Here is a 25,866-nt window from a genome sequence, read left to right on the forward strand (position 1 = left end):
ACACTTTTATGGGCTAGATCGATTGCTTTATTTGGGCATTTTATTCAGCTTGAAGTTCAAATTCACACTTTATAACTTTGGGGAACGTTTTTTTTTTACGTCAGGCCCTGGTTTAGACACCTTCCCAGTCAGGAAGGGCCTTCTATGTAGTAGGCAGAGCCTCATTTTCCGCGCCATTACTGCGCAGTTACTTTTGAGAGCAGGACATGCAGCTGCATGTGTGTGGGGTCTGGAAGTGGTTGAAAAGGTTCCTAGAAGGCTTCATTTGGTATCGTATACCCCCCTGGGTTTGGGTAAAGTCGCAGCAAAGGCTGTAGCTGGGACTGTAGAGGGGTTAAAACTGTAAACGGCTCCAGTTTTCATTTTAAGGGTTAAAGGTCTGAAATTTGGGGTGCAATGCTTTGAATGCTTTAAGACACTGTGGTGAAAATTTGGTTAAAATTGAACAATTCCCTTCATAGTTTTTCACATATTCAGTAAAAAAGGTGTGGCCCTGTTTAAAATTTAAAGAGACAGTAACAGTTTTGTTTTTAAAACGGTTTTTGTATTTTATTGACAAGTTTAAGCCTGTTTAACATGTCTGTGCCTTCAGATAAACTATGTTCTGTATGTATGGAAGCCAATGTGTCTCCCCCTTCAAAATTGTGTGATAATTGTGCCATAGCGTCCAAACAAAATAAGGATAGTACTGCCACAGATAGTAAAGTTGCCCAAGATGATTCATCAGATAAAGGGAGTAGACATAGTTCTACATCATCTCCTTCTGTGTCTACTGCCCCCTAGTACTTCTAGCGCGCCAATGCTTGTTACTATGCAACAATTGACGGCAGTAATGGATAACTCCATAGCAAATATTTTATCCAAAATGCCTAAATTTCAGAGAAAGCGCGATTGCTCTGTTTTAAACACTGTAGAGCAGGAGGGCGCTGATGATAATTGCTCTGTCATACCCTCACACCAATCTGAAGTGGCCATGAGGGAGGTTTTGTCAGATGGGGAAATTTCTGATTCAGGTAGAATTTCTCAACAGGCAGAACCTGATGTTGTGACATTTAAATTTAAATTAGAGCATCTCCGCGCACTGCTTAAGGAGGTGCTATCTACTCTGGATGATTGTGACAACCTGGTCATTCCAGAAAAATTGTGCAAGATGGACAAGTTCCTAGAGGTTCCGGTGCACCCCAACGCTTTTCCTATACCCAAGTGGGTGGCGGACATAGTGAATAAGGAGTGGGAGAAGCCCGGCATACCTTTTGTCCCCCCCTCCTATATTTAAGAAATTATTTCCTATGGTCGACCCCAGAAAGGACTTATGCAGACAGTCCCTAAGGTCGAGGGGGCAGTCTACCACTAGCTAAGCGCACTACTATTCCTATCGAAGATAATTGTGCTTTCAAAGATCCTATGGATAAAAAATTGGAGGTTTGCTTAAAAGGATTTTTGTACAGCAAGGTTACCTCCTGCAACCTATTTCGTGCATTAGCGCTGCGGAATCTGTATGGCGCTCTACAAATAACCGATAATAATAATAATAAATTATTCCTGTCACTACAGCAGCGTGGTTCTGGTTCGAGGAACTAGAAAAGTCGCTCAGTAGAGAGGGACTCCGTATGAGGAGGTTTATGGACAGAATTCACGCACTTAAGTTAGCTAATTCCTTTATTTTTGATGCCGCTTTGCAGTTAGCTAGATTAGCGGCGAAAAATTCAGGGTTTGCAATTGTGGCGCACAGAGCGCTCTGGCTAAAGGTCTTGGTCAGCGGATGTATCTTCCAAGACAAAGTTGCTTAATATCCCTTTCAAGGGTAAAACCCTTTTTGGGCCAGAATTGAAAGAGATTATCTCAGACATCACTGGGGGTAAGGGCCACGCCCTCCCACAAGATAGGCCTTTCAAGGCCGAAGAATAAGTCTAATTTTCGTTCCTTTCGCAATTTCAGGAACGGACCCGGCTTCCAACTCTGCAGCCTCTAGACAAGAGGGTAATGCTTCGCAAACCAAACCAGCTTGGAAACCGATGCAAGGCTGGAACAAGGGTAAGCAGGCCAAGAAGCCTGCTGCTGCTACCAAAACAGCATGAAGGAGTAGCCCCCGATCCGGGACCCGGATCTAGTAGGGGAAGACTCTCTCTCTTCGCTCAGGCTTGGACAAGAGATGTTCAGGATCCCTGGGCACTAGAAATAGTTTCTCAGGGTTATCTTCTGGAATTCAAGGAACTACCCCCAAGGGGAAGGTTCCACATGTCTCACTTATCTTCAAACCAAATAAAGAGACAGGCATTCTTACATTGTGTAGAAGACCTGTTAAAAATGGGAGTGATACACCCAGTTCCAACTGTCGAACAAGGAATGGGGTTTTACACAAATCTGTTTGTAGTTCCCAAAAAAGAGGGAACTTTCAGACCAATTCTGGATTTAAAGATTCTAAACAAATTTCTCAGAGTGCCATCGTTCAAAATGGAAACTATTCGAACGATTTTTACCTTCAATCCAGGAGGGTCAATTTATGACTACCGTGGATCTAAAGGATGCGTATCTACATATTCCTATCCACAAAGATCATCATCAGTTCCTAAGGTTCGCTTTTCTGGACAAACATTTCCAGTTTGTGGCTCTCCCATTCGGGCTAGCCACTGCTCCAAGGATTTTCACAAAGGTACTCGGGTCCCTTCTAGCGGTTCTAAGACCAAGGGGCATTGCAGTGGCACCTTACTTGGACGACATTCTGATACAAGCGTTGTCTCTTTCAAAGGCAAAGGCTCACACAGACATCATTCTGGCCTTTCTCAGATCTCACGGGTGGAAGGTGAGCATAGAAAAGAGTTCCTGTCTCCGTCGACAAGAGTTCCTTTCTTTGGGACAATAATAGATTCTTTAGAAGTGAAGATTTTCCTGACAGATGTCAGAAAGTCAAAACTTCTAAATGCTTGTCAAGTTCTTCACTCTGTTCCACGACCTTCCATAGCTCAGTGCATGGAAGTAGTAGGGTTGATGGTTGCAGCAATGGACATAGTTCCTTTTGCGCAAATTCATCTAAGACCATTACAACTGTGCATGCTGAAACAGTGGAATGGGGACTATACAGACTTGTCTCCAGTGATTCAAGTAGATCAGAAGACCAGAGACTCACTCCGTTGGTGGCTAACCCAGGATCACCTGTCCCAGGGAATGAGCTTCCGCAGACCAGAGTGGGTCATCGTCACGACCGACGCCAGTCTAGTGGGCTGGGGCGCGGTCTCGGACTCCCTGAAAGCTCAGGGTCTATGGTCTCGGGAAGAGTCTCTTCTCCCGATAAACATTCTGGAACTGAGAGCGATATTCAATACTCTCAGGGCTTGGCCTCAACTAGCAAAGGCCAGATTCATAAGATTCCAATCAGACAACATGACAACTGTTGCTTACATCAACCATCAGGGGGGAACAAGGAGTTCCCTGGCGATGAGAGAAGTGACCAAAATCATAAAATGGGCGGAGGATCACTCTTGCCACCTATCTGCGATCCACATCCCAGCTGTGGAAAACTGGGAGGCGGATTATCTGAGTCGTCAGACATTCCATCCGGGGGAGTGGGAACTCCACCCGAGATATTTGCCCAGTTTGACTCAATTATGGGGCATTCCAGACATGGATCTGATGGCGTCTCGTCAGAACTTCAAGGTTCCTTGCTACGGGTCCAGATCCAGGGATCCCAAGGCGACTCTAGTGGATGCATTAGTAGCGCCTTGGGCCTTCAACCTAGCTTATGTGTTTCCACCGTTTCCTCTCATTCCCAGGCTGGTAGCCAGGATCAAACAGGAGAGGGCCTCGGTGATCTTGATAGCTCCTGCGTGGCCACGCAGGACTTGGTATGCAGACCTGGTGAATATGTCATCGGCTCCACCATGGAAGCTACCTTTGAGACAGGATCTTCTAGTACAGGGTCCATTCGAACATCCAAATCTAGTTTCCCTCCAGCTGACGACTTGGAAATTGAACGCTTGATTTTATCTAAGCGTGGGTTTTCGGATTCTGTGATAGATACTCTGGTACAAAGCCAGAAAACCTGTAACTAGAAAAATTTACCATAAAATATGGAAAAGATATATCTGTTGGTGTGAATCCAAGGGATTCTCATGGAGTAAGATCAAAATTCCTAGGATCCTTTCTTTCTTCAAGAAGGTTTGGATAAGGGATTATCAGCGAGTTCTCTAAAGGGACAGATTTCTGCTTTATCTGTCTTGTTACACAAACGACTGGCAGCTGTGCCAGATGTTCAAGCTTTTGTTCAGGCTTTGGTCAGGATCAAGCCTGTTTACAGACCTTTGACTCCTCCCTGGAGTCTGAATTTAGTTCTTTCAGTTCTTCAAGGGGTTCCGTTTGAACCTCTACATTCCATAGATATCAAGATGTTATCTTGGAAAGTTCTGTTTTTGGTTGCTATTTCTTCTGCTAGAAGAGTTTCTGAGTTATCTGCTCTGCAGTGTAATCCGCCCTATCTGGTGTTCCATTCAGATAAGGTTGTTTTGCGTACTAAACCTGGTTTCCTTCCAAAGGTTGTTTCCAACTTGAATATTAACCAGGAAATAGTTGTGCCTTCTTTGTGTCCGAATCCAGTTTCAAAGAAGGAACGTTTGTTACACAATTAGATGTAGTTCATGCTTTAAAGTTCTATTTAGAAGCAACAAAAGATTTCAGACAAACGTCTTCTCTGTTTGTCGTTTATTCTGGCAAGAGGAGAGGTCAAAAAGCTACTGCTACCTCTCTTTCCTTTTGGCTGAAAAGCATCATCCGATTGGCTTATGAGACTGCCGGACGGCAGCCTCCCGAACGCATCACAGCTCACTCTACTAGGGCTGTGGCTTCCACATGGGCCTTCAAGAACGAGGCTTCTGTTGATCAGATATGTAAGGCAGCGACTTGGTCTTTCCCTGCACACTTTTGCCAAATTCTACAAATTTGATACTTTTGCTTCTTCGGAGGCTATTTTTGGGAGAAAGGTTTGCAAGCCGTGGTGCCTTCCGTTTAGGTAACCTGATTGGCTCCCTCCCTTCATCCGTGTCCTAAAGCTTTGGTATTGGTTCCCACAAGTTATGGATGACGCCGTGGACCGGACACACCAATGTTGGAGAAAACAGAATTTATGCTTACCTGATAAATTACTTTCTCCAACGGTGTGTCCGGTCCACGGCCCGCCCTGGTTTGTTAATCAGGTTTGATGAATTTCTTTCTTTAACTACAATCACCACGGCACCCTATGGTTTCTCCTGTTTTTCTCCTGTCCGTCGGTCGAATTACTGGGGTGGGCGGAGCCTAGGAGGGACTATATGGACAGCTTTTGCTGTGCTCTTTGCCATTTCCTGTTGGGGAAGAGAATATTCCCACAAGTTATGGATGATGCCATGGACCGGACACACCGTTGGAGAAAGTAATTTATCAGGTAAGCATAAATTCTGTTTTTTAATTATTATTATTATTTTTTTATTTAATTTGCCTTGTTTATTGCTAATTAATTTTTGCATGATTTCTCTCCATGCCGGAGAAGTTTTGATAATGAGGCCCAATGTAGGTTTTATTAGTGTCATCTTACCTTGTAGATGTACCAGGTATGGGTCTTCCTGTATCAACAAGAACACACCAGCAATATCCCGTAGATGGATGACATTGCACAGGTTTGTACAGACCACCATAAGCACATTCTGGTATGAAAACATTATCATTCTTAGGCTGCCTTGCTTCTTCTAACGCTGTTTGGTGTTCTTGGTCACATGATGATGCTATGAAAAAGAAAATAAACATATGCTTTATTAACTCTGTATTTACAATAATTTACCAGTCACATCATTTATTTGTTCATGAAAAAGGACATGGTTCAAATGGACATTAAAGGGACATGAAACCCAAAAATTTTCTTTCATGATTCAGATAGAGAATACAATTTCAAACAACTTTCCAATTTACTTCTATTATTTAATTTGCTTCTTTCTCTTGTTATCCTTTGCTGAAATTTTTATCTAGGCAAGTTCATGTGCAGTAGAGAACCTAGGTTCTAGCTGTTGATTGGTGGCTGAATATATATACGGATTGTCATTGGCTCACCCATGTGTTCAGTTAGAAACCAGTAGTGCATTGCTGCTCCTTCAACAAATGATACCAAGAGAATAAAACAGATTAGATAATAGAAGTAAATTAGAAAGTTGTTTAAAATTGTATTCTCTATCTGAAACATGAAAGAAAAATCTTGGGTTTCATGTCCCTTTAGAGTCATCTTTATTTGGTGCACCTGAAATTGTAATACATATTACAGTTTTCTATTGTATTGTTTAGTTTTTTGCTTCTAGGCAAAACATGATCTTGTGATTACTACAAATTCTGTTATCCTTATCAACCTGTGAGCAACTGAGGATCAGAGGTAAACATGCATGCAGTTTCTATTGGCGCCAAATGAATTTTAAAGGGACAGTCTATTCAAAATTAAACTTTCATGATTCAAATGGGGCATGCAGTTTTAAACAATTTTCCTATTTACTTTTAGCATCAAATATGCTTTGTTCTCTTGGTATTCTTTGTTGAAAGCTAAACCTATGCTAATTTCTAAGGCCGCTAGTTCATGTGTGCCTTATAGTTAACATTGTACTCACTCCCATGGAGTTATTGATTAGTAAAATGCATCTCTGTCAAAAGAACTGAGATAAGGCGGCAGTCTGCAGAGGCTTAGATACAAGGTAATCACAGAGGTAAAAAGTATATAAATATAACTGTGTTGGTTCTGCAAAACTGGGGAATGGGTGATAAAGGGATTATCTCTCTTTTTAAACAACACAAATTCTGGTGTAGACTGTCCCTTTTACAGCTCTAACTTGCCTTATGCCACACAAAAATATGTTAACGTGTTTATTTTCTGCTCTTTTTGTTGTATAAGAAAATATTTGAGATAGATTCATAGATTGATAGAAACACAAAAGAGAAAAACAGATAAAGTTCAACCATTTGATAGGTAGCACATTATGTGATTGGTATTAATATTGAACTCTTATAAAACAGATGTATGTTAATTGTGCATTTTTAAACTTGCTCTATAACAATTTTTTTCTAATGTATATACCTAAAAAGCAATAAATAGAAGCCAATCTATATTAAAGGGACACTGAACCCAAGTTTTTTCTTACGTGATTCAGATAGAGCATGCAATTTTAAGCAACTTACAAATTTACTCCTATTATCAAATTTTCTTCATTCTCTTGGTTTGTTTATTTGAAAAGCAAGAATCTAAGTTTAAATGCCGGCCCATTTTTGGTGAACAAACTGGGTTGTCCTTGCTGATTGGACAGCACCAATAAAAAAGTGCTGTCCATGGTCCTCAACCAAAAATTTGCTGGCTCCTTAGCTTAGATTCCTTCTTTTTCAAATAAAGATAGCAAGAGAACAAAGAAAAATTGATAATAGGAGTAAATTAGAAAGTTGCATAAAATTCCAAACTCTATCTGAATCACTAAAGAAAAAATTTGGGTTCAGTGTCCCTTTAAGACAAAAATATTGCATTCCATGTACCATGTCCAATAAGTAATAGAATAATGATCAATTTGCAAAATTTCTTGTGGTTAAATGATTAAGGCTAGGGTTACACTAACAGAAAGGGAAAGGCTGGGATAATGTTAACAGACAGAAACAAACAGAATGGATAATGATAATTACAGGGTACTGGTATTAAAGTACTGGGAAGAGCTATTACTAATTATATGAGGTCACAGACCTCTAATTCTGCATTAAAATTCATGTAATTAAACATAATTTATATTATGTCAGTTAAGATTAAGATGATTACAATTTGTAAACATTATGTAACTTGCACAATTGAATCTTTATACTACAGCCACAGATAACTATAAATAGGCACAGATAAAATATAAACTATACAGTTCTTTTTGTATGTAAACTTAATTAGAATGAGGTTTGGTGTTAAGGGTGGATTAAGGTTAAAGCTGAAACTCAGAGAAGTTTGAACTAAAACAAACTTTATTGCACAAGTTGTTTCTGCCACATATACCCTTAAAGGGACCGTATACTATAAAATAGTTTTATCCTTAAGGTGTTCCCAATTACTTTTTTTTTTACCTGCTGCAGAGTATAAAATGTATGAGATTTGCTTTTTTAAGGCTTATTTGTGTATATGAATTAGCTGATTTTGTGTTTTGAAGCCACAACCTAATAACATGGGTTGAGCTTGTAGGTATAATCAGCTCTCATTACTTTATCACATTGTGTACATATACCTGCTTCTTTATCTTTTATCTGTCCATAAACCAATCACCAATACTTGGAGAGAACAATGAAAAATTAACATTTTATTACCTTATCTCACCTATAAACATTTTATTACCTTATCTCACCTATAACCAACTAGGCGTGTAATTTCTTCTATTGGCTGTGTTAACACAGCTTGGCCTCAAGGCCAAAAACTTACAGGATGGATGGGGATACCAGAGGCTAAAAAAACAATTTCAAATGCCAATATAAGGGTAATAGAAATACTTGTAAACAATTTAATACACTCCAGCAGGTAAAGTGGATCATTGGGAACAAATTAAAGGGGAGAAAATATTTGAGTAAACTGTCCCTTTAAATGTATTGGATGTTCTGTGAATGGTATAGGGTTTACTAGTAGTGAAAGTGAGCCTCAATCCAATTTAGTGGTAATTTTAGACCTCTCAATATAATCATGTCAAATTGTTACTTTAAATATGCTTCTGATATCCTTTGTTAAAAAGCATACCTAGGTAAGCTTTTTAACAAAGGATACCAAGAGAATGAAGTAAATTTGAAAAGATAAATAAATTAAAAAGCTTTTTAAAAATGCACGCTCTATCTAAAACTATAAAAACTTTAATTTTGAATGTCTTTTTTTTAACTGAGTATCTTCATATTGCTGCATATGGTACAACTAAAATGATACAAACTGTGTTAAAATAGTATTTGTACAAACATAACTGGTTAAAATTTGTGCTGCAACTAGATTTTTTTTTTTTTAATTCTCCGTGAGAGAAAAAGCTCAGGTTAAGTGTTGAATAAAATCCAATATTGTGGAACATGATTTGCTTCCAGAAAATAAATGAAAAGAGCTATGTTTATTGAGTGACTTACACGCACAGTGCTAATGTTTATTTCAGTCTGGTGGTTGAAATCTCTTTATGCCCCTTAAGATCCAATCCCTGCTGTACATAGCATATAAACAAGAGAAAAAAAGTTTCCCAGTGCTCTGATTATTTTGCAATGTTAAGTTTACAGGTTATGCCCATTAATATTGAACTGGGAAGGGAAAAACACATCTTTATTTATCTAATAGTTATTTTTTGCTATTATTATTAGTTAATTAAAAATGTTACACACATACGTGTCCCATCTTTTTTTTCAAGCTTCAAAGAGTTTAAAGGTTCTGCCTAAACTGATTTAAATAGACATAAGTATAAATAAATAAAATAAATAAATAATTAACCCTTTCATGACGATACTTATTAACAAAGTCACTATGTAAACAAATAAGTAAAAAATTAAAATCATGTAATCGTTCATGCAATCGCATGATTTCAATGATGGGATCATATCCTCCCGCCTGCGATTCCATATAGGAAGCCGTTATGGCATCAGTACAGGACGTTCCATGCCTTCCTAACAGCGCTAAAGCCCAGAATGGTTAGGACGGCATGGAATGTTCTAATGGCAGAAAGGGGTTAATGAACTCTATATCAATACAGCAGTTAGTTCCCACTGATCAACGTTTAAAATTAATTTAGTGCAAGATTAATCAATTGGAAAAAAATAACAGTTTCTTATAAATGAGCGCATTTTAGCCTACCTAATTGCAGTCAGTCCAGCTGAGTGTCAGAAGTCATGTGTGTGATATTCTGTAGTTGTTTATAGGCCACTATGTTTAAAGGGACAGTCTACACCAAAAAATTTCTTATTTAAAAAGATAGATAATCCCTTTATTACCCATTCCCCGTTTTTGCATTACCAACACAGTTATATTTATATACTTTTTACCTCTGTGATTACCTTGTATCTAAGCCTTTGCAGACAGCCTCCTTATCTAAGTGCCTTTGACAGGCATGCAGTGTAGTCAATCAGTGACGACTCCTAAATAACTTCACGGGAGTGAGCACAATGTTATCTATATGACACATGTGAACTAGCACAGACTAACTGTGAAAAAATTTCAAAATGCTCTGAGCTAGGAGGCGGTTTTCAACTGTTTAGAAATCAGTTTGAGCCTAGCTAGGTTTTAGCTTTTCAAAAATACCACCAAGGGAACAAAGCAAATTTGATGATAAAAGTAAATTGGAAAGTTGTTTAAAATTGCATGCCCTATCTGAATCATGAAAGTTTAGTTTTGACTTTACTGTCCCTTTAAACGGACATAGTGGTAGGGAACAAAATAAGTTCTTTTCTTTTTTCAATAAATAACTCTTAATTAAAGTGATGGTAAATCTTAAGAGTTTTTGAAACTCTAGGATTTTCCAGAGCTACAAATAAATGTGACTTTCAGTCATGAAGTATAAAATAATTCATGCTGAAAGTTTGTTTATTTGTCTGCAGCGTTCGCCACGCTGAGTGCCTCAGGCAGTCCACGGCAAAACACTATTTTTCCAGTTAATTGATCTCAGCCAATAGTGTGCTAGCTATCCTGTATAATGCCAGCTGTGCCATTCGGCTATTGGCTAAGAGGTGGAAACGTCACCTCATTGAAAAAATAGCGTTCTGTTTTTGGGGGACTTGAGGTGCTCAGCGCGGCATACGCTGCAGGTAAATAAAGGAACTTTCAGCATGAATTATTTTATACTTCATGACTGAAAGTCCCCTTTACTTGTTGCACTGGTAAATCCTTGCGTTTCAATAACGTTCGGATTTACCATTGTTGCACTAGTAAATCCTTGCGTTTCAAAAATGTTAGGATTTACCATCACTTTAAATTTGAAATGTAAAAGTTTCTGTCCCAGTTAATTTAACTTAAAACATAATAAAGGATTAAGTGGAAAAATCTCTCTTTGCTCAAAATTTCTTAGGTTCATCATAAGAACTATTTCTACTACCCTCCAATTAATTCCTGTATCAGCTTTGGATTGGCTATGAAGCATGAAAGCGCACATTTTGAGGGCTAAATAAAGATTGGAGGCAGCAATGCTGTCAATATTTTCTAACAAAAAACCATAATTTTTTTAATAAAGTTTTATTTGATATATTTATCCTTTTCAGTTTAGAAATTAATGAAATTTTAAACAGTTAATTAAAAAAAAACTATCAATATACAAATGATGTTATGTTACTTTATTTCCCTCTAAAAGAATAATTTTACTGACGGGTACAACTTAAAAAAAAAGTTCAAATATATTAGGAGAAATTGTTGCAAGTTTATTACATTTGGTTTTACTAGTAGAAAGAAATGTGCAGGTGCTTATTTTTTCCAGATTTACTTAAACAGGAAAAGGATTAAGAAAAATAATTGGTCAATATTAAACATGACCAGATGTGGATTTGTAGAAGAAATTGTTAACATTTATGGAAAAATATTATTAATAAGTTTTTGCTTTAAAGAAAACAAATTGAACGGCTTGCATTTTGTTGCTAATAAATGGTAAATTAATATTTATATACAACATATAATATTTAGAGGTTATAAATGCAAACCCGTTGTTTAATCATACCAGTGCCCTCAAGTGTAAAGTAGCAGATAAAATGCATTCCCAATAGCTATTGTGATATTTTATAAATTAAATTTACATAAAGAAAGACAGACAGATGGATAGCTAGATAGATAGACAGACAGATAGATAGATGGATAAATAAATAGACAGATAGACAGACAGACCCCCAAAACTTAAAATATATTTAATGGTTTAAGCACACTGTTATTTAGGATAAATTATAGTGTCCAGCTATTAAAAGGTGTAGGAATATTAAATGAACCAGTTGTGTAGTAATAGATAAGGTAAGCATATGGTTAACACAAGGGTCAAATAGTAGGGATATATTATCCTTATTTTATTAATTAAAAAAAAAAACATAACAATGCAAAATAAATATATCAGGTATAGTTTACCCATTTATATTTTATTGTTTTGACAAGCCTGGAGTTACACAATAGTGCCTGTTCCAAGTGTTCACATGACCACTATTTAGGAAGTTGTTCCACAGGCTTCTTAGCTGACAGAAAACAGTTGTAGGAAAGGTTTTGCCAACTGCATTTACAATACACACATGTGAGTAGTTTGCCCTTTGTTTGCTTTTTTAAAGGGCCAGTACAGTGAACTGTAAAAAATATTTCTATCATGCATAAAAATAGGCAGCAACATATTAAAAATATTTTTCCATCCTGGCCTTTTTGATATTAAAGTGTAGGTCTGTTTGCATGCTAAAATAAAAATGTTGAAAATGTCCTATTTATATGCAGAAAAATAAAACTACTGCTTACTGGCTGATCAACAGAACCTCCAACTACCTTGATGGATCATACCCTGAAAGCATAAAAACAAATTTATATTGCTGTTTTTACATTTACAGCATTAATTTGAGGGGTTTAAATATACTACAATATTATATAATAACAATATTACATATATATTACAGTGACAGTCTATTTCAAACGTTTTAATGTCTTTTTAAAAAGATACATAATCCATTCATTACCCATTACCCAGTTTTGCATAAACAACATTGTTATATTAATATACTTTTAACCTCACTGATTACCTTGTACCTAATCCTCTGCAGACAACCCCCTGATCACATGGCTATTTCTTATCTATTGACTTGCATTTTAACCAATTAGTACAGTGTTATCCACAACGCCACAGGAGTGAGCACAATGCTAATCTATGTGGGCCATATAGATAACAGTAACTTATAAAACAGCATGTGATAAGAGGCTGTTGGTAGCGCCCTAGAAACAGGCCAACATTTAGAGGTTTAAAGGTTATAAAGTATGTTAATATAATAATGTTGATTGTGCAAAGCTGGGGAATGGGTAGTATAGGCATTATCTATCTTTTTAAACAATAACAATTTTGGTGTAGACCCTTTAAGCTATAATATTATATTACATTTTTAATCTTAATTTTGAGAGGGGTCTGGAACCTAAATCCTTTACTTCCCATTGACTTACATAATATAACTGGGTTAATTTTATACCTGTTATTCCCCAGCATAAACCAAGGACAACCTCTATATAATATAAATATATATATATATATATATATATATATATATATATATATATATATATATATATATATAGGATCAGTGTTCAACTATTGAAAGGTATTGAGATATGAAATTAACCAGTAGAGTAGTAATATATAAAGTAATGCAAGAGGTAAGTTTGTTAATACTTAAATTAGGATTTAGGATTAGTGATAATGTCCAGCTTGTGAAAAATGTAGAGATATGAAATGAACCAGTAGTGTTGTAATAGATAAAGTAACAGTTAACACAAGAGTCAAATAGTTAAGCTGTTTTATTTTAATAAACTAAGGATTATACAACAATACAAAAACATATATATTATATATATTTTACCCTTTTATATTTTCCTCTGTTAACAAAAAAAACTATATAAAATTCACATTCTTTTAGAAAGATGAAAGATGCAAACCTGCATGTATACTTGGACAAAATATACATGCAGGTATTGCGTCCATAGAAAGAGAACAGAAATTAGACAGTCATAAAACTATATTCAAAATATGGGGAGAGTTAAAGGACCAGTAAATACAGTAGATTTGCATAATCAACAAATGCGTTATAAAAAGTCAATGCAATAGCACATAGAGGCAGATTTACTAACTGTCGGGCATGATCCGCTGCAGCCTGACATCGTTGAATGCTGAATCGGCCACTAGCAGGGGGTGTCAATCAACCCGATCGTACATGATTGGGTAGATTGCTGTCCGCCGCCTCAGAGGAGGCGTATGAGTTAAGACCGCTGCTTCTTAAGGCGTGCACGAAAACAGTTACACTAGGACCAATTCGGGCCATGATAAATCGGCCCCTTAGTCTGAACTTCAAATGAGTAGTAATTTTTTCTGACAAATTTTAAAGTTATGTAATGCCTCCTGTATCATGTGACAGCCATCAGCCAATCACAAATACATATATGTATATTATGTGAAATCTTGCACATGCTCAGTACGGGACGGTGACTCAAACAGTGTAAATATAAAAAGACTGTTCACATTTTGTTAATGGAAGCAAATTGGAAAGTTGGTTAAAATTGCTTGTTCTATCTGAATCATGAAAGTTAATTTTGACTTGAGTGTTCCTTTAAAGTAGTCATTCTGGATGGGGAAGTTGGGAATGGAAACATTAAAAAAATGGAGAGCTGCCTTGTGACTCATTGAGCCTTGGTTGGAAAATACAAATTTAATAAGTGTTGTGCTTTTATTTACCCTTGATTTACTATATCCATATACAAAACATGCTTGCATTAAGTTCTTAAATATGTTAAAAATTAGATTTTTTTTTTTCTCATTTATAACTTGATATCACAAAATCCTTTTCAACTCTTTAGTCTTTGCTAGCAGGAATGAAGCCAACACGTCCTGCTGCATCATTAACATCATATTTACTGTCACGGGAGACACAGAGGAAATTAAGATCAGATTTTCTTCCTCAGTGAATCATCTTTACAAGGATTATTACTATCCAGCATGGTGTTTGGCGTATAAAAAACACACTGTCAGTATAATGAGGCTATGCTTCTCTGTATTTAATTATTCTGATTCTACTGAGCATAGAACAGAAGCTAAAGGAAAATTACTTTTATAGTCATCGTATATCTTACTTCATGAAGTAGTAATTTATAATAAATTACATTTACTACCTTCAGGGCAAAAAGAATATGTTTGAGTGGCAAGAATAGTTGATTAATGTTTACTTACAGGCAAATAATAAAAAAAACAAGTGGATTAAAGGGACACAAAAATCTAGTCCACTTCCATTATCAAATTTACTTTGTACTCTTCATATCCTTTGTTGTAGAGCATACCTAGGTAAATTTAGGAGTGTGCATGTTTATGGAACACTATATGGCTTTTAACAATGTTATATGTGCACAAACACAGCTGCCATCTTATTCTAACCAATGTATAACCAAATTCTCAAAAGTGTATAACATTATTAAAATGACATTATTAAAGTGAATGTAAAGTCAGCTTGCTCTCTAAAGTTCGGCGTAACAGTGAATTATAAATAACATGAGTTTAATTCATGAAATTTTTAAAAACATTGTAATTACCATGATTTTTATTGATTATAGCCTTGCACCCGTCATTGTAATCCTCCGCCCGGCATTTTTGCTAACTCAGTGCGATTGTATGCACGATCCTTACAACCAATAACTGGATTACCCACGGGGGGACCAAACCCCTTTCTGTGTCGTCACGCGTCTGTATTGGGCTTGCGTTAGACAGCTCTTCCTACATTTTACTCTGAAGCTCGTTCACATTTTGCGCATGCGCAATTGGAAAATTCTCGGACTTCATTAATTCATTCAAGAAATCTTATAGCGCTAGGTAAGTTTAATTTTAAAAGGGCTCCGTATTCTACAATCACATATGAATAATGTATATATTTATTGTTCTAAAGATTTATTTTATGATTGCAACATTTTTCTAATATATATATATATATATATATATATATATATATATATATATATATATATATATATATAAAGTTTATTTTAACCATTGATTACCACATTTTATTACTATTAATATATTATTAAAAATACAACTTGGGAATATTACGGGGATGAGGATCATATGCTTTGCTTCGCTACCCAACGCTAGTATTCAGTGAATGTATTGATTCACTGAATACTATGTTGATTGACAGCGGAATCGGGGTTTGACGCATGCGCATTGATTAGCAGAGACGGGAGCGCGCATTGCCACTACGTAAACAGCGGGTGGGACCGCTGTATACGTAATATTGCACAGAATAAGGAAGTTGAGAGTGGGAGGAGCAGGTATAGACAAAGACCGATATTTAGAAATGTATATAAAAATGTTATTACACATTTTATGAGAAAATTAAAGTGGCGTTTTTTTTAATATACTTATTAACTATTTAATTTTAATTTCATAACATACAAAATTTACATTCACTTTAACATCAGCTAAAACAATGTAAAAGACAAATTACAAGTAGGTAGAAAAAAGTATCTGAACAGAAAATCATATAGACCTTTAATTTAATAGTTGATCAGCCCAATAAAAAAAATCAAGCAAATCAAGCATCAAAATAAAGCAAAAACACTTAACTAATCACATTATTTAATCATATAATTTCATGTGTTATTGAATCAATGACTGAAACAAATCATACTTAAAATAAAAAGAGGGAACCCCATATAATTGAAGATAAACAACCATTACCGCTCAGTTCCAGAAAAACAGGATATTTTGAGACAACAATGGCAATGGTGAGGAAAACCTTGATAATGATGAAGATATTATTATTATTAGTATTAATGTTATACATTACATCTAAAAATATCAAAATCATATACAACAAAACTTAATAATATATATATATATATACATTGTTTATATAAGAAGACAAGTGCTGAATTATAGAGTAAAATTATTATTAAGTAAAAATTTGGTAAAAATAAAAGTAATTGCAATTGCATTGAAGTATATTTATCATATATCGATAAACGGTAGGCAATTAGGGTTTGAAGAATTAGTTTGTCAACTGATCTAAGCAATTGCTTTCAAATATGTAGCTGGTTCAGACACTGTAGCATTTGGAACAAATCTTAGTTTACAGAAATTTCCTTTCAGCCTCTGTACGGAGTATAATAAGAAAGTAATGAAAGATTTTTTACTATGCATAATTATATATTATAAATTCAATGTGCATTCTGATTTTTAAAGCTTTTTACAGTTATTCAAATTCAAGGCCATTTCAATACATCAGTAATCCTATTTTTCACATATATATATATTTTTTTTTACATTTTGGAAAAATCTGTCAGATATCTTTCACTAGGATCCCTAACCAATAATATTCCAGAACACCATTTTCAGGTGTCTTTTGCTTTTTTTGTATTTGTCTAATTTAACTGCCTTAACCACTTGAAAACATATTTTTTCACATGCTCAGTTCACATGTCAAAAAACTCAATTCCTTCCTGGTTTAATAAAAAGTTAAAATAATAACTGAAATCACACCGAAAAACTTTGAAGAATTTCAGCATCAGAATTTTGATTTATGATTATTTTTAACACCTTTACATTTTGGTATATTTCATGCCACTATTTGGCCGCCAAATACTATTATATAAGAAAAAACATCATTAACTTTCTCACAAACTTTGGGTTTCTCACAGAAATGATTTACATACAACTACTGCAGTCATAACACAATTGGTTGTAAAAGCTTCTCTGGGATCTTATTTGCTCAGAAACAGCAGGCATGCAGGGCTTTGCCTTTTGGCAATTAGAAGACCACTAATTGCTGCTGTGCACCACACCAAATTATTATTAGCAGCCTTTCCTATTTGCATTAGCAGTTGAGTACCCTCCTTGTCAGTAATGTTGGGGGCTTGTAGCATGTTCCTAGTAATATTTTTTTAGGATTTTTTCCCCTAGTCCTCATTTCAACCCACAGGGTCTCTACATTATTACCAGTATCATCATAAATATCTTTGATTATTGCAGGTTTAAGGTCAGGTTAATTGCCCAGTCATGTGACTCATCCCACCAAGTTTCAGTTATATTGATGATATCATAGTCCTCTTCTGCAACTAATAGCTCCGGCTCCCCCATTTTAGCCATCATGCTTGCATTGTTGCCATACATTTAATTTTCATGTGCTTTCTTCTGCTACTTGGTGCGCTATCCTCCAGACTTTGTAATTTGACATTTCCAAAGTGTACCCTTGAACCTTCTGCCATCAGTTCGTTGAGATATTCTAGGTGTGACATATTCACCTCACCTGTCTGTTCTAATATGCTTGGACTGACCATCCCCCTTTGCCTAGTTTAAAAGATTGTCTAAGTGAGCTACAATCCTCTCCCCCAACACACCTGCACCCATGTCATGTAGGTGCAATCCATCCTTACTGTACAAATTGTACCCAAGTGAAAAGTCAGCCCAGTACTCTAAAAAGTCTAACTCCTCATTTTTACTCCATGTTTTAAACCAGGAATTAACTGACCTTAGTTCCTTCTGCCTTACTGTGTTAGCACACGGCACTGATAATATCTCCAAATATTTTACCTTGGAGGACCTTGCTTTAAACTTGCTACCTAACTCCCTGAAGTATTTTTTTAGAAGACTCCATATCCCACTGATTCCTTCATTAGTGCCAATATGCACCATGACTGCAGGATCAGATCCAGATCCCTCTAACAATCTATCAATATACTTAACAATATGCCTAACACTAGCCCCTGGAAGAGAGCAAACTGTTCTATTTAAGATGTCTGGATGACAAATTACCCAATCTACCTTCCTAATAATAGAGTCCTTTATAACCAACATCTGCCTCAGGCCCAGACTTGTATGCCCCTCTCCCATGACTGAAGAACTGTTGACTATAGTATGTGCCTCTTCCATGACTGAAGGACTGTTCACTATAGTATGTGCCTCTTCCATGACTGAAGGACTGTTCACTATAGTATGTGCCTCTTCCATGACTGAAGGACTGTTCACTATAGCATGCCCCTCTTCCATGACTGAAGGACTGTTCACTATAGTATGTGCCTCTTCCATGACTGAAGGACTGTTCACTATAGTATATGCCTCTTCCATGACTGAAGGACTGTTCACTATAGTATGTGCCTCCTACATCCCTCTCTGACATTGCCACCCCTGAACTGGTATCCCCAACATCTTCACTCAATCTGGCAAATCTGTTGGGGTGTACCTGCTCAGAAATGGCCTGACTCTACCTCTTAATTTTACTTCCCCTTCTCACTGTGACCCAGCTACTTCCCCGAGTCTCCCCATCTGACTCCTCTTCATTACCTTTGCTAGCACCTCAGTCATATCCATTGCCCTTTCAAGTGTATGAATATCAAGCAGTGGTTGCAATTCGTTCCTCCAGAACTCTAATACGAGTTTCTAAAGAGACAATATTCTCACACTTGCCATAGACATATGATCCTTGAAGTGGCTGTTCCAGTGATGCAAACATATGGCAAGCTGTACACTGAATAAAATTCTCACACATTCTTACTTAAAATGTTAATCTTAAAAATATAAAAGATTTATATTCACCCTTGGTTACCCCAATCCCTTCTTTTCTTTAACTCCCTTGGTTCTCTAACTCTATACTTAAACAGGGAAACTAATGCAGCAAGTCCTCACAGAGCAGAGTTTCTTCACTTCCTGGATTCTTATTTAGACAACCACTTTTTCTGGCACTGTACAATGCACTGAATGCAATACCAGACTGATATATTACGAAAATAGTGACAATGTAGGATTATTTTCTATGTTTAATCAGGTGCAAAATCTAAAGTAATGCTTTGAACAAAGCTTTCAACGGTCATCCTTTTAAATGAAAGCATAAGTGAACCCTTTCCCATCTCTTAAAAACCATAACATAAAATCTAAATTTACTTTTAATGTTTAGATTTTCAGCTATTTGTTTATACAGTTTAAATGACCCTCCCTGGTCTGTTAATGCAACAAGTCAGTTACTAACTACATAAAAAATTAGGTCATGTTTTCCTAGAAATAAAAACATTGCATGAAAATGAAAAAAAAAAGCTGACAAATTCACTTTACTTCTTTTATTCAGCACTTTTTATTCAGGACTTTTTTGTTTCCCTTTTTTTTTTAAAGAAAAAATGTAAATATATATTTATGTATTTGTATATATATATATATATATATATATATATATATATATATATATATATATATATATATTTATATACATATATATTATATAAGAAAGAGAGGCAAAATATTTTGTGTGTGACCAAATTGGCGATAGTGTTCTATAAAAAAAGGCCACAAAAAAAAGGCAAATAATTTAGGTTTTAAATCCAATATATTTTAAGTGCCACCTTGTGTTTACCATCTCTGCTATAGAGTCTAGGCCAGTGATAGCCACTCTGCAGTTTAGTTGAACATCAGGGAAAATGTAGTTCCGAAACATAAGGGTGCCAATGTTAGCTAAGCATCATGGAAAATGTATTTTCAAAACATCTAGGGTGCCAAGGTTAGCTATCACCCGTCTAAGCAATTAGATATTATTTTTGGTGAAATTAATGTCTGCCCTTTAACAGAAAAGTCACAGCATTAATTATCCTTTTCCTTCCCTATCATGCAACAACAGATCCTCTTTTTTCTTGATTCTCATTGTTCTCTACATCTTCTTAAAGTAGGGTTGCCACCTCAGCCAGGTTTTCCTGGACACTTATGAGTTACACATGCTGCAGGGTGTGCAGAGTGGAACATGAATAGTGCTGTCCAGGGTTCCTATTGTTGTGCTGTCCAGCAGCAAAATACATGTTTCCCTCTGCACACCCTACAGCATGTGTAACTCATAAGTGTCCAGGAAAACATGGCTGAGGTGGCAACCATATCTTAAAGTGATATAAATCTACAGATAGAGCATTTTATTATTGCACAATTGCTGGCATACAACTGTGTTATTAACCCTTGCAAAGGAGTTAAACACAGTTAAAGGCAGCTCCAAAACATAAATGCACTAGCTAGGAGCTAGCTGAACATATCTATAGTAATAGGCATATATGTGAAGCCACCAATCACCAGATATCTCCAAGTAATGTGCTACTGCTCCAGTGCCTATGTAGCTATGCTTTCCAACAATGGATTAAAGTAGAGTAAAATAAATATAATTAACAGAAATATATTGAAAAGTCTCTTAAAAAAATGCTCTTTCATGAGTTTAATTTTGACATTCATGTCCCTTTAAGGGTTCCCTCTTTTTAAACAATCAAAGTTGTAGGTTTGAAAGGCAAATTCTGGAAGTGTGGTCCACGTAATCTTTTCATTGTTTAATATGGGAGTATGCGAAAATGTATTAATAGGTTGCATAGAACAACAAAGGAAGTAAAAATGCTCTCAACTTATTGAGAATAATCTATGCATCTAATCGCAAACAATTTGAACCTCTCATTACTAGAATGGAAGAGGCATCTGGAAGTGTTAGGGAGAATGAGAGGCAACCATATTTTTTGTGTCTATACCGCTAGCGTTTTATAGAACACTGCTATCTGTAATCATTGAAAACATCTGTCTAAACCATACTTCTGCAGTTTCTTTGTTACACTGAAGGAAAGACGGTTAACAACATTATCGGCAAAACCAAATTAACAATTTCTTGGATTCATGTTTTAACCCCTTCATGCCATTAGGATGTTCTATGCCGTCCTAACTGTGCTGGGCTTTAGCACCGTTAGAACGGGATGGAACGTGCCAACTGTTTTGTCTGTCCTTAAACCGCATAGCCGCTTCCTATATGGGATTGCAGTCGGGGGGGGGGGGTCATAGGCGCCCTCCTGACCCAATCCCATCCCGATTGCGTGATTTAAATTTTTACTCATTTGTTTACATAGGAACTTTGTTCCGATATAGGCAAATGAGTCCTGGCAGGAAGGTACTTGCTCAAATTACACTGTGGATATTTATGATATGCCAACTTTAAATACATTCTAACATCGAAGAATTCAATACTAACACAGACACCTGGATCTTATGACATCTTATGACATAATGCTCCAGTATAAATAACAAAATTAAAAACAAACATATTTTCATCTTAAAGGGTAGTAATTTGTATTTAATCAAAATCAAAATGCATTTATATTTTTTTAAATGTATGTTACCACACTTTCTCTTCAAACTAGCAAGACGTACACCAGTTATGTTGTGGTATTAGTTCCATTTTAAATGCTCATCTTTGATTATTTTTTTTCATGATTCAGTTTCATGATTCAGATGGAGTATGCAAATTACCTATATGCACAGTTTCTGAGACACCAACCTTTACTTTTGCACATGTAAAAGTAAAATTAATATAAAAGCCTCTAAAATTAATATAAAAGCCTCTAAAGCCTAATACTGTGATGAGCTCAAAGACAGAATAAAAAAACAATGTCTCTGATTACTGGATTATAAATATGTAAAATTATAGAAATTAAGAAAGGATTTTTCAAACGTTTTATATATATATATATATATATATATATATATATATATATATATATATATATATATATATATATATATATATATAATAGCATTATAAACATAGGATGTACTTGGTAACATTTTATCCACCGTCCATATACACTACGGGCCAGATTACAAGCCAGATTTTTTTCGCTCGCACACTAACTGAGCCAAAAGTAAATTTTCAAAGTGGTCGGGTTAGCATGATTATTACAAGTTGAAATTAATAAGTTAGCGCATGATCGAAACCGATGCGTGCTAACTTCAGGACTTCGGATATGGCCACTGTGTTAACTTCTTCTCCCCTTAGACTTCAATGGAGCACACTATTAAAAAAACAAACAAGTGCGCTAAACCCAAAGATAGTTATGCATATTTAACTTTCAAATGTTCTTTTTATTTTTAACAATATATATATATATATATATATATACTCCAAAAAAATAACTTGCATCCGGTTTCTTCAATAAGGATGTTACCACTTTATTCACATATTGTGGTACACTTCACATCAAAAAACATCCAACGTTTCGGTCCTCCACCAGGCACCTTTATCAAGGATACAACACAAACTAAACACCCACCTTAAAGTGTCAGTAAACCTTAAAAATAATGTTATATAATTCTGCACATAGTGCAGAATTATATAACATTATATTAGCACAAACGGGCCGGGCTGCACTTAGTGCTATGGTGCGGTCGGGCCGGGCTGTGACTATACAGCTGGCCCGATGCGCTGTTTGAAAAAAACAGACCCGCTCAGAAGATCACAGAGAGCGGGTCTGTAAAACAGCAGGTTTTTTTTAAAATTCAAAGGGGAAATTTTGTTTTAAAACGTTTGCGCTAATATAATGTTATATAATTCTGCACTATGTGCAGAATTATATAACATTATTTTTAAGGTTTACTGTCCCGTTAAATAGTATTCCACATAGGGATCTATACACACTTCTCATCTGAAAATTACCAAACAGGAACAGCAGGCACCAACTTCCTGTAATGACATCATCACAAAATTAAGAAAAAAAAACTACTAAGCACCCTCAGACTGTCCTGACAGCCACTTATATACTGTGTGCTCAGTATAATCTTTGTTCACCTTGACAAACATTTTCTTTTTGAAAGCTTTTAAATCCTCCTTAAATGAGTCAATCTGCTCCTTACGTTTCTCAACCCACTTAACAGATTTATCCTCTTCAAGAATGGGGATGTTAATGGCTTCTAATTTCAAAATCCTCTCCCTGATGACTGCAAGCTCTCTGCCCACCTCCTTAACAACAATCAAAATTAAGTCCAGTGAACATTTATTTAAGATAGCACACCAGTTCCTGCAAAATTCAGGGTTATTCCTACCAATGGTAGATATGTTTTTAACCCTAAAGCCCCTGGGGATCCTCTTGATTCTATGGTACTTAGACAGTGTGATACCATGCATATCCAATTCCAATTATTAGAGCCCACAGCCTCAGTGAAGGATTCTGAAAAGAGGATTTGTTCAGCCTCTACATCGGTGAAAGTCAGGGTATCTACACAGTCAGCTGTGGCTCCTGCCCTGACCATGAAATCTTCCATGCCACAGTGAAGACGTGCTGTATGATTCCTAAGGAAATATCAATGAAGGGGTGCACAAGGACCAAACCGTATGATATCTTACACAACCTTAGCACTCCCTGTAAGGTAATAATGGCCGGTGCAGAGTCTCCCAACACACTCCAAAGAAATAACTTGCACCGGTTTCTTCAATACGGATGTTACCACTTTATTCACATATTGTGGTACACTTCACATCCAAAAACATCCAACGTTTCGGTCCTCCACCTGGGACGACTATTGGATAGCTAACCAATAAGCCAATTTTCAAGGATCAAAAGAATTGTCTCTGATGAGGGACAGAGAAAGGTTAGGGAGGAGGAAATGACCAACAAATTCCTTGATAGAGGCTTTTCAGTAAAAAGTTTTGAGAGTGCCAGAATAAGGAGTAAGATGACTAAGAGAGCTGCAAGCTCTGAACCACCTTCATGTGTCTTTACCCCTAGGTCTAAATTAGTCACTCAGCAGATGAGACAATCAATATACACGTATTGGGACCCTCTATCTACAGATGACTCTCTGAAGGGTGTTTTCAAAGCCGCCCTCTTATATAGGAGAGGAAAATGTTTGAAGGACCTTCTGGTTCGAACTGACCCTATTCAAAGTTATGACATCAGGAGTTGGGACATTAACCCAGGCTGCCATAGATCCGATGGATGTATAACCTGCAACAGCCTTATTGTGGGCAATTTGTTCAGTCACCCTAAGACGGGCAAAAGGATCTATTTGAAGCATAGATTAACCTGTGCTTTGCAGATGGTGGTTTACATTATTAAATGCCTGTGTGGCCTTACCTATGTAGGCAAAACTGAGTGCCCCCGAAGGACAGAATGGCCAATCACCGGTCAAGCATAATACAAGCCCTGAAGAAAGAGTGACCAGCCGGTGGCATTGCATTTTTTGCAAGAGAAACATACAGTCGCTGACCTTCGCTGTATGCCTATAGATCAAGTCAACGGATCCCCAAGAGGTGGGGATGTGAATACATTACTACTCAGAAGAGAGATTGAGTGGATTTATAAGTTGCAAACGATAGCACCCTGGGGTCTCAATAAGCAAGTCTAGCTCTCATGTTTTTTGATTAAATATAATTTAGTTGCTGTTTGTTTTTTCTTTGATTGCTTTAACTATGTGCTTATGTTTTATCTTAGATCATATCTCTTGGTCATCTTACTCAAATCAGTTAGAATAAGTGTGAGATAGAATTAGTAAGTAATGTGCTCAGTATTTTATGGAGTATAATTTACCCTACTGTGATTTTGATTGGAACTTAAAATGAGTACTTTTGTGTATATATGTAAATAACCTTATTTTTGTATATGAATTAGCGGATTTTGTGTTTTAAAGCCAAAACCTAATAAAATGGGTTGAGCTTATAGGTGTAATCAGATCTCATTACTTTATCACATTGTGTACATATACCTGCTTCTTTATCTTTTATCTGTCTATAAAACAATCATCAATACTTGGAGAGAACAATGGAAAATTAACATTTTATTACCTTATTTCTTCTATAACCCACTGGGAGTGTAATTTCTTCTACTGGCTGTGTTAACAGAGCTTGGCTTTGAGGCCAAAAACTTTCAGGATAGGTGGGGATACCACAGGCTAAATAAACTATTTCAAATGCCAATATAAGGGTAATGGAATTACTTGTAAACAATTTAATACACTCCAGCAGTGGATTATTAGGAACAAATTAAAGGGGAGACATTTTTTGAGTAAACTGTTCCTTTAATTCTCATGGTTTTGGAATGGGATGTCCAATACTCTCCTGGGAAGGCTTTCCACAAGATTTTGGAGTATGATGTATTTTATATTGTATTGTACTGTACTTTTATCTTTGTACCCATGGACAGCGCTGCGGAATCTGTTGGCGCTTTATAAATAAAGAATAATAATAATAGGTCTATGGGAATTTGCGCCCTTTTGGCCAAAATTGCTTTTGCAAGGTCAGACAGTGACGTTGGACAAAAAGGTATTTTCCAATTTATCCAAAAGAAATTCAATGGGGTTTCGAGGTCAGGACTCTCTGCAGACCTCTCAAGTTCCCCCACACTAAACTTGTCAAACAATGCTTTCATGGACC

The 25,866-nt window shown here is 36.2% G+C and overlaps 1 protein-coding gene across 1 annotated transcript in view; it reads right to left on the reverse strand.

The window, feature by feature from the left end:
- SMOC2 (SPARC related modular calcium binding 2) overlaps positions 1–25,866 on the reverse strand; it is a 369,443-nt gene that overhangs the window by 161,314 nt on the left and 182,263 nt on the right. The window contains exon 8 of the mRNA XM_053710993.1: positions 5,564–5,750. Coding sequence (XP_053566968.1) covers positions 5,564–5,750 — 187 coding nt within the window. The remainder of the gene's footprint in view (positions 1–5,563; positions 5,751–25,866) is intronic.

This window comes from Bombina bombina, chromosome 4, assembly GCF_027579735.1.
Source record: "Bombina bombina isolate aBomBom1 chromosome 4, aBomBom1.pri, whole genome shotgun sequence".
Lineage (NCBI taxonomy): Eukaryota > Metazoa > Chordata > Amphibia > Anura > Bombinatoridae > Bombina > Bombina bombina.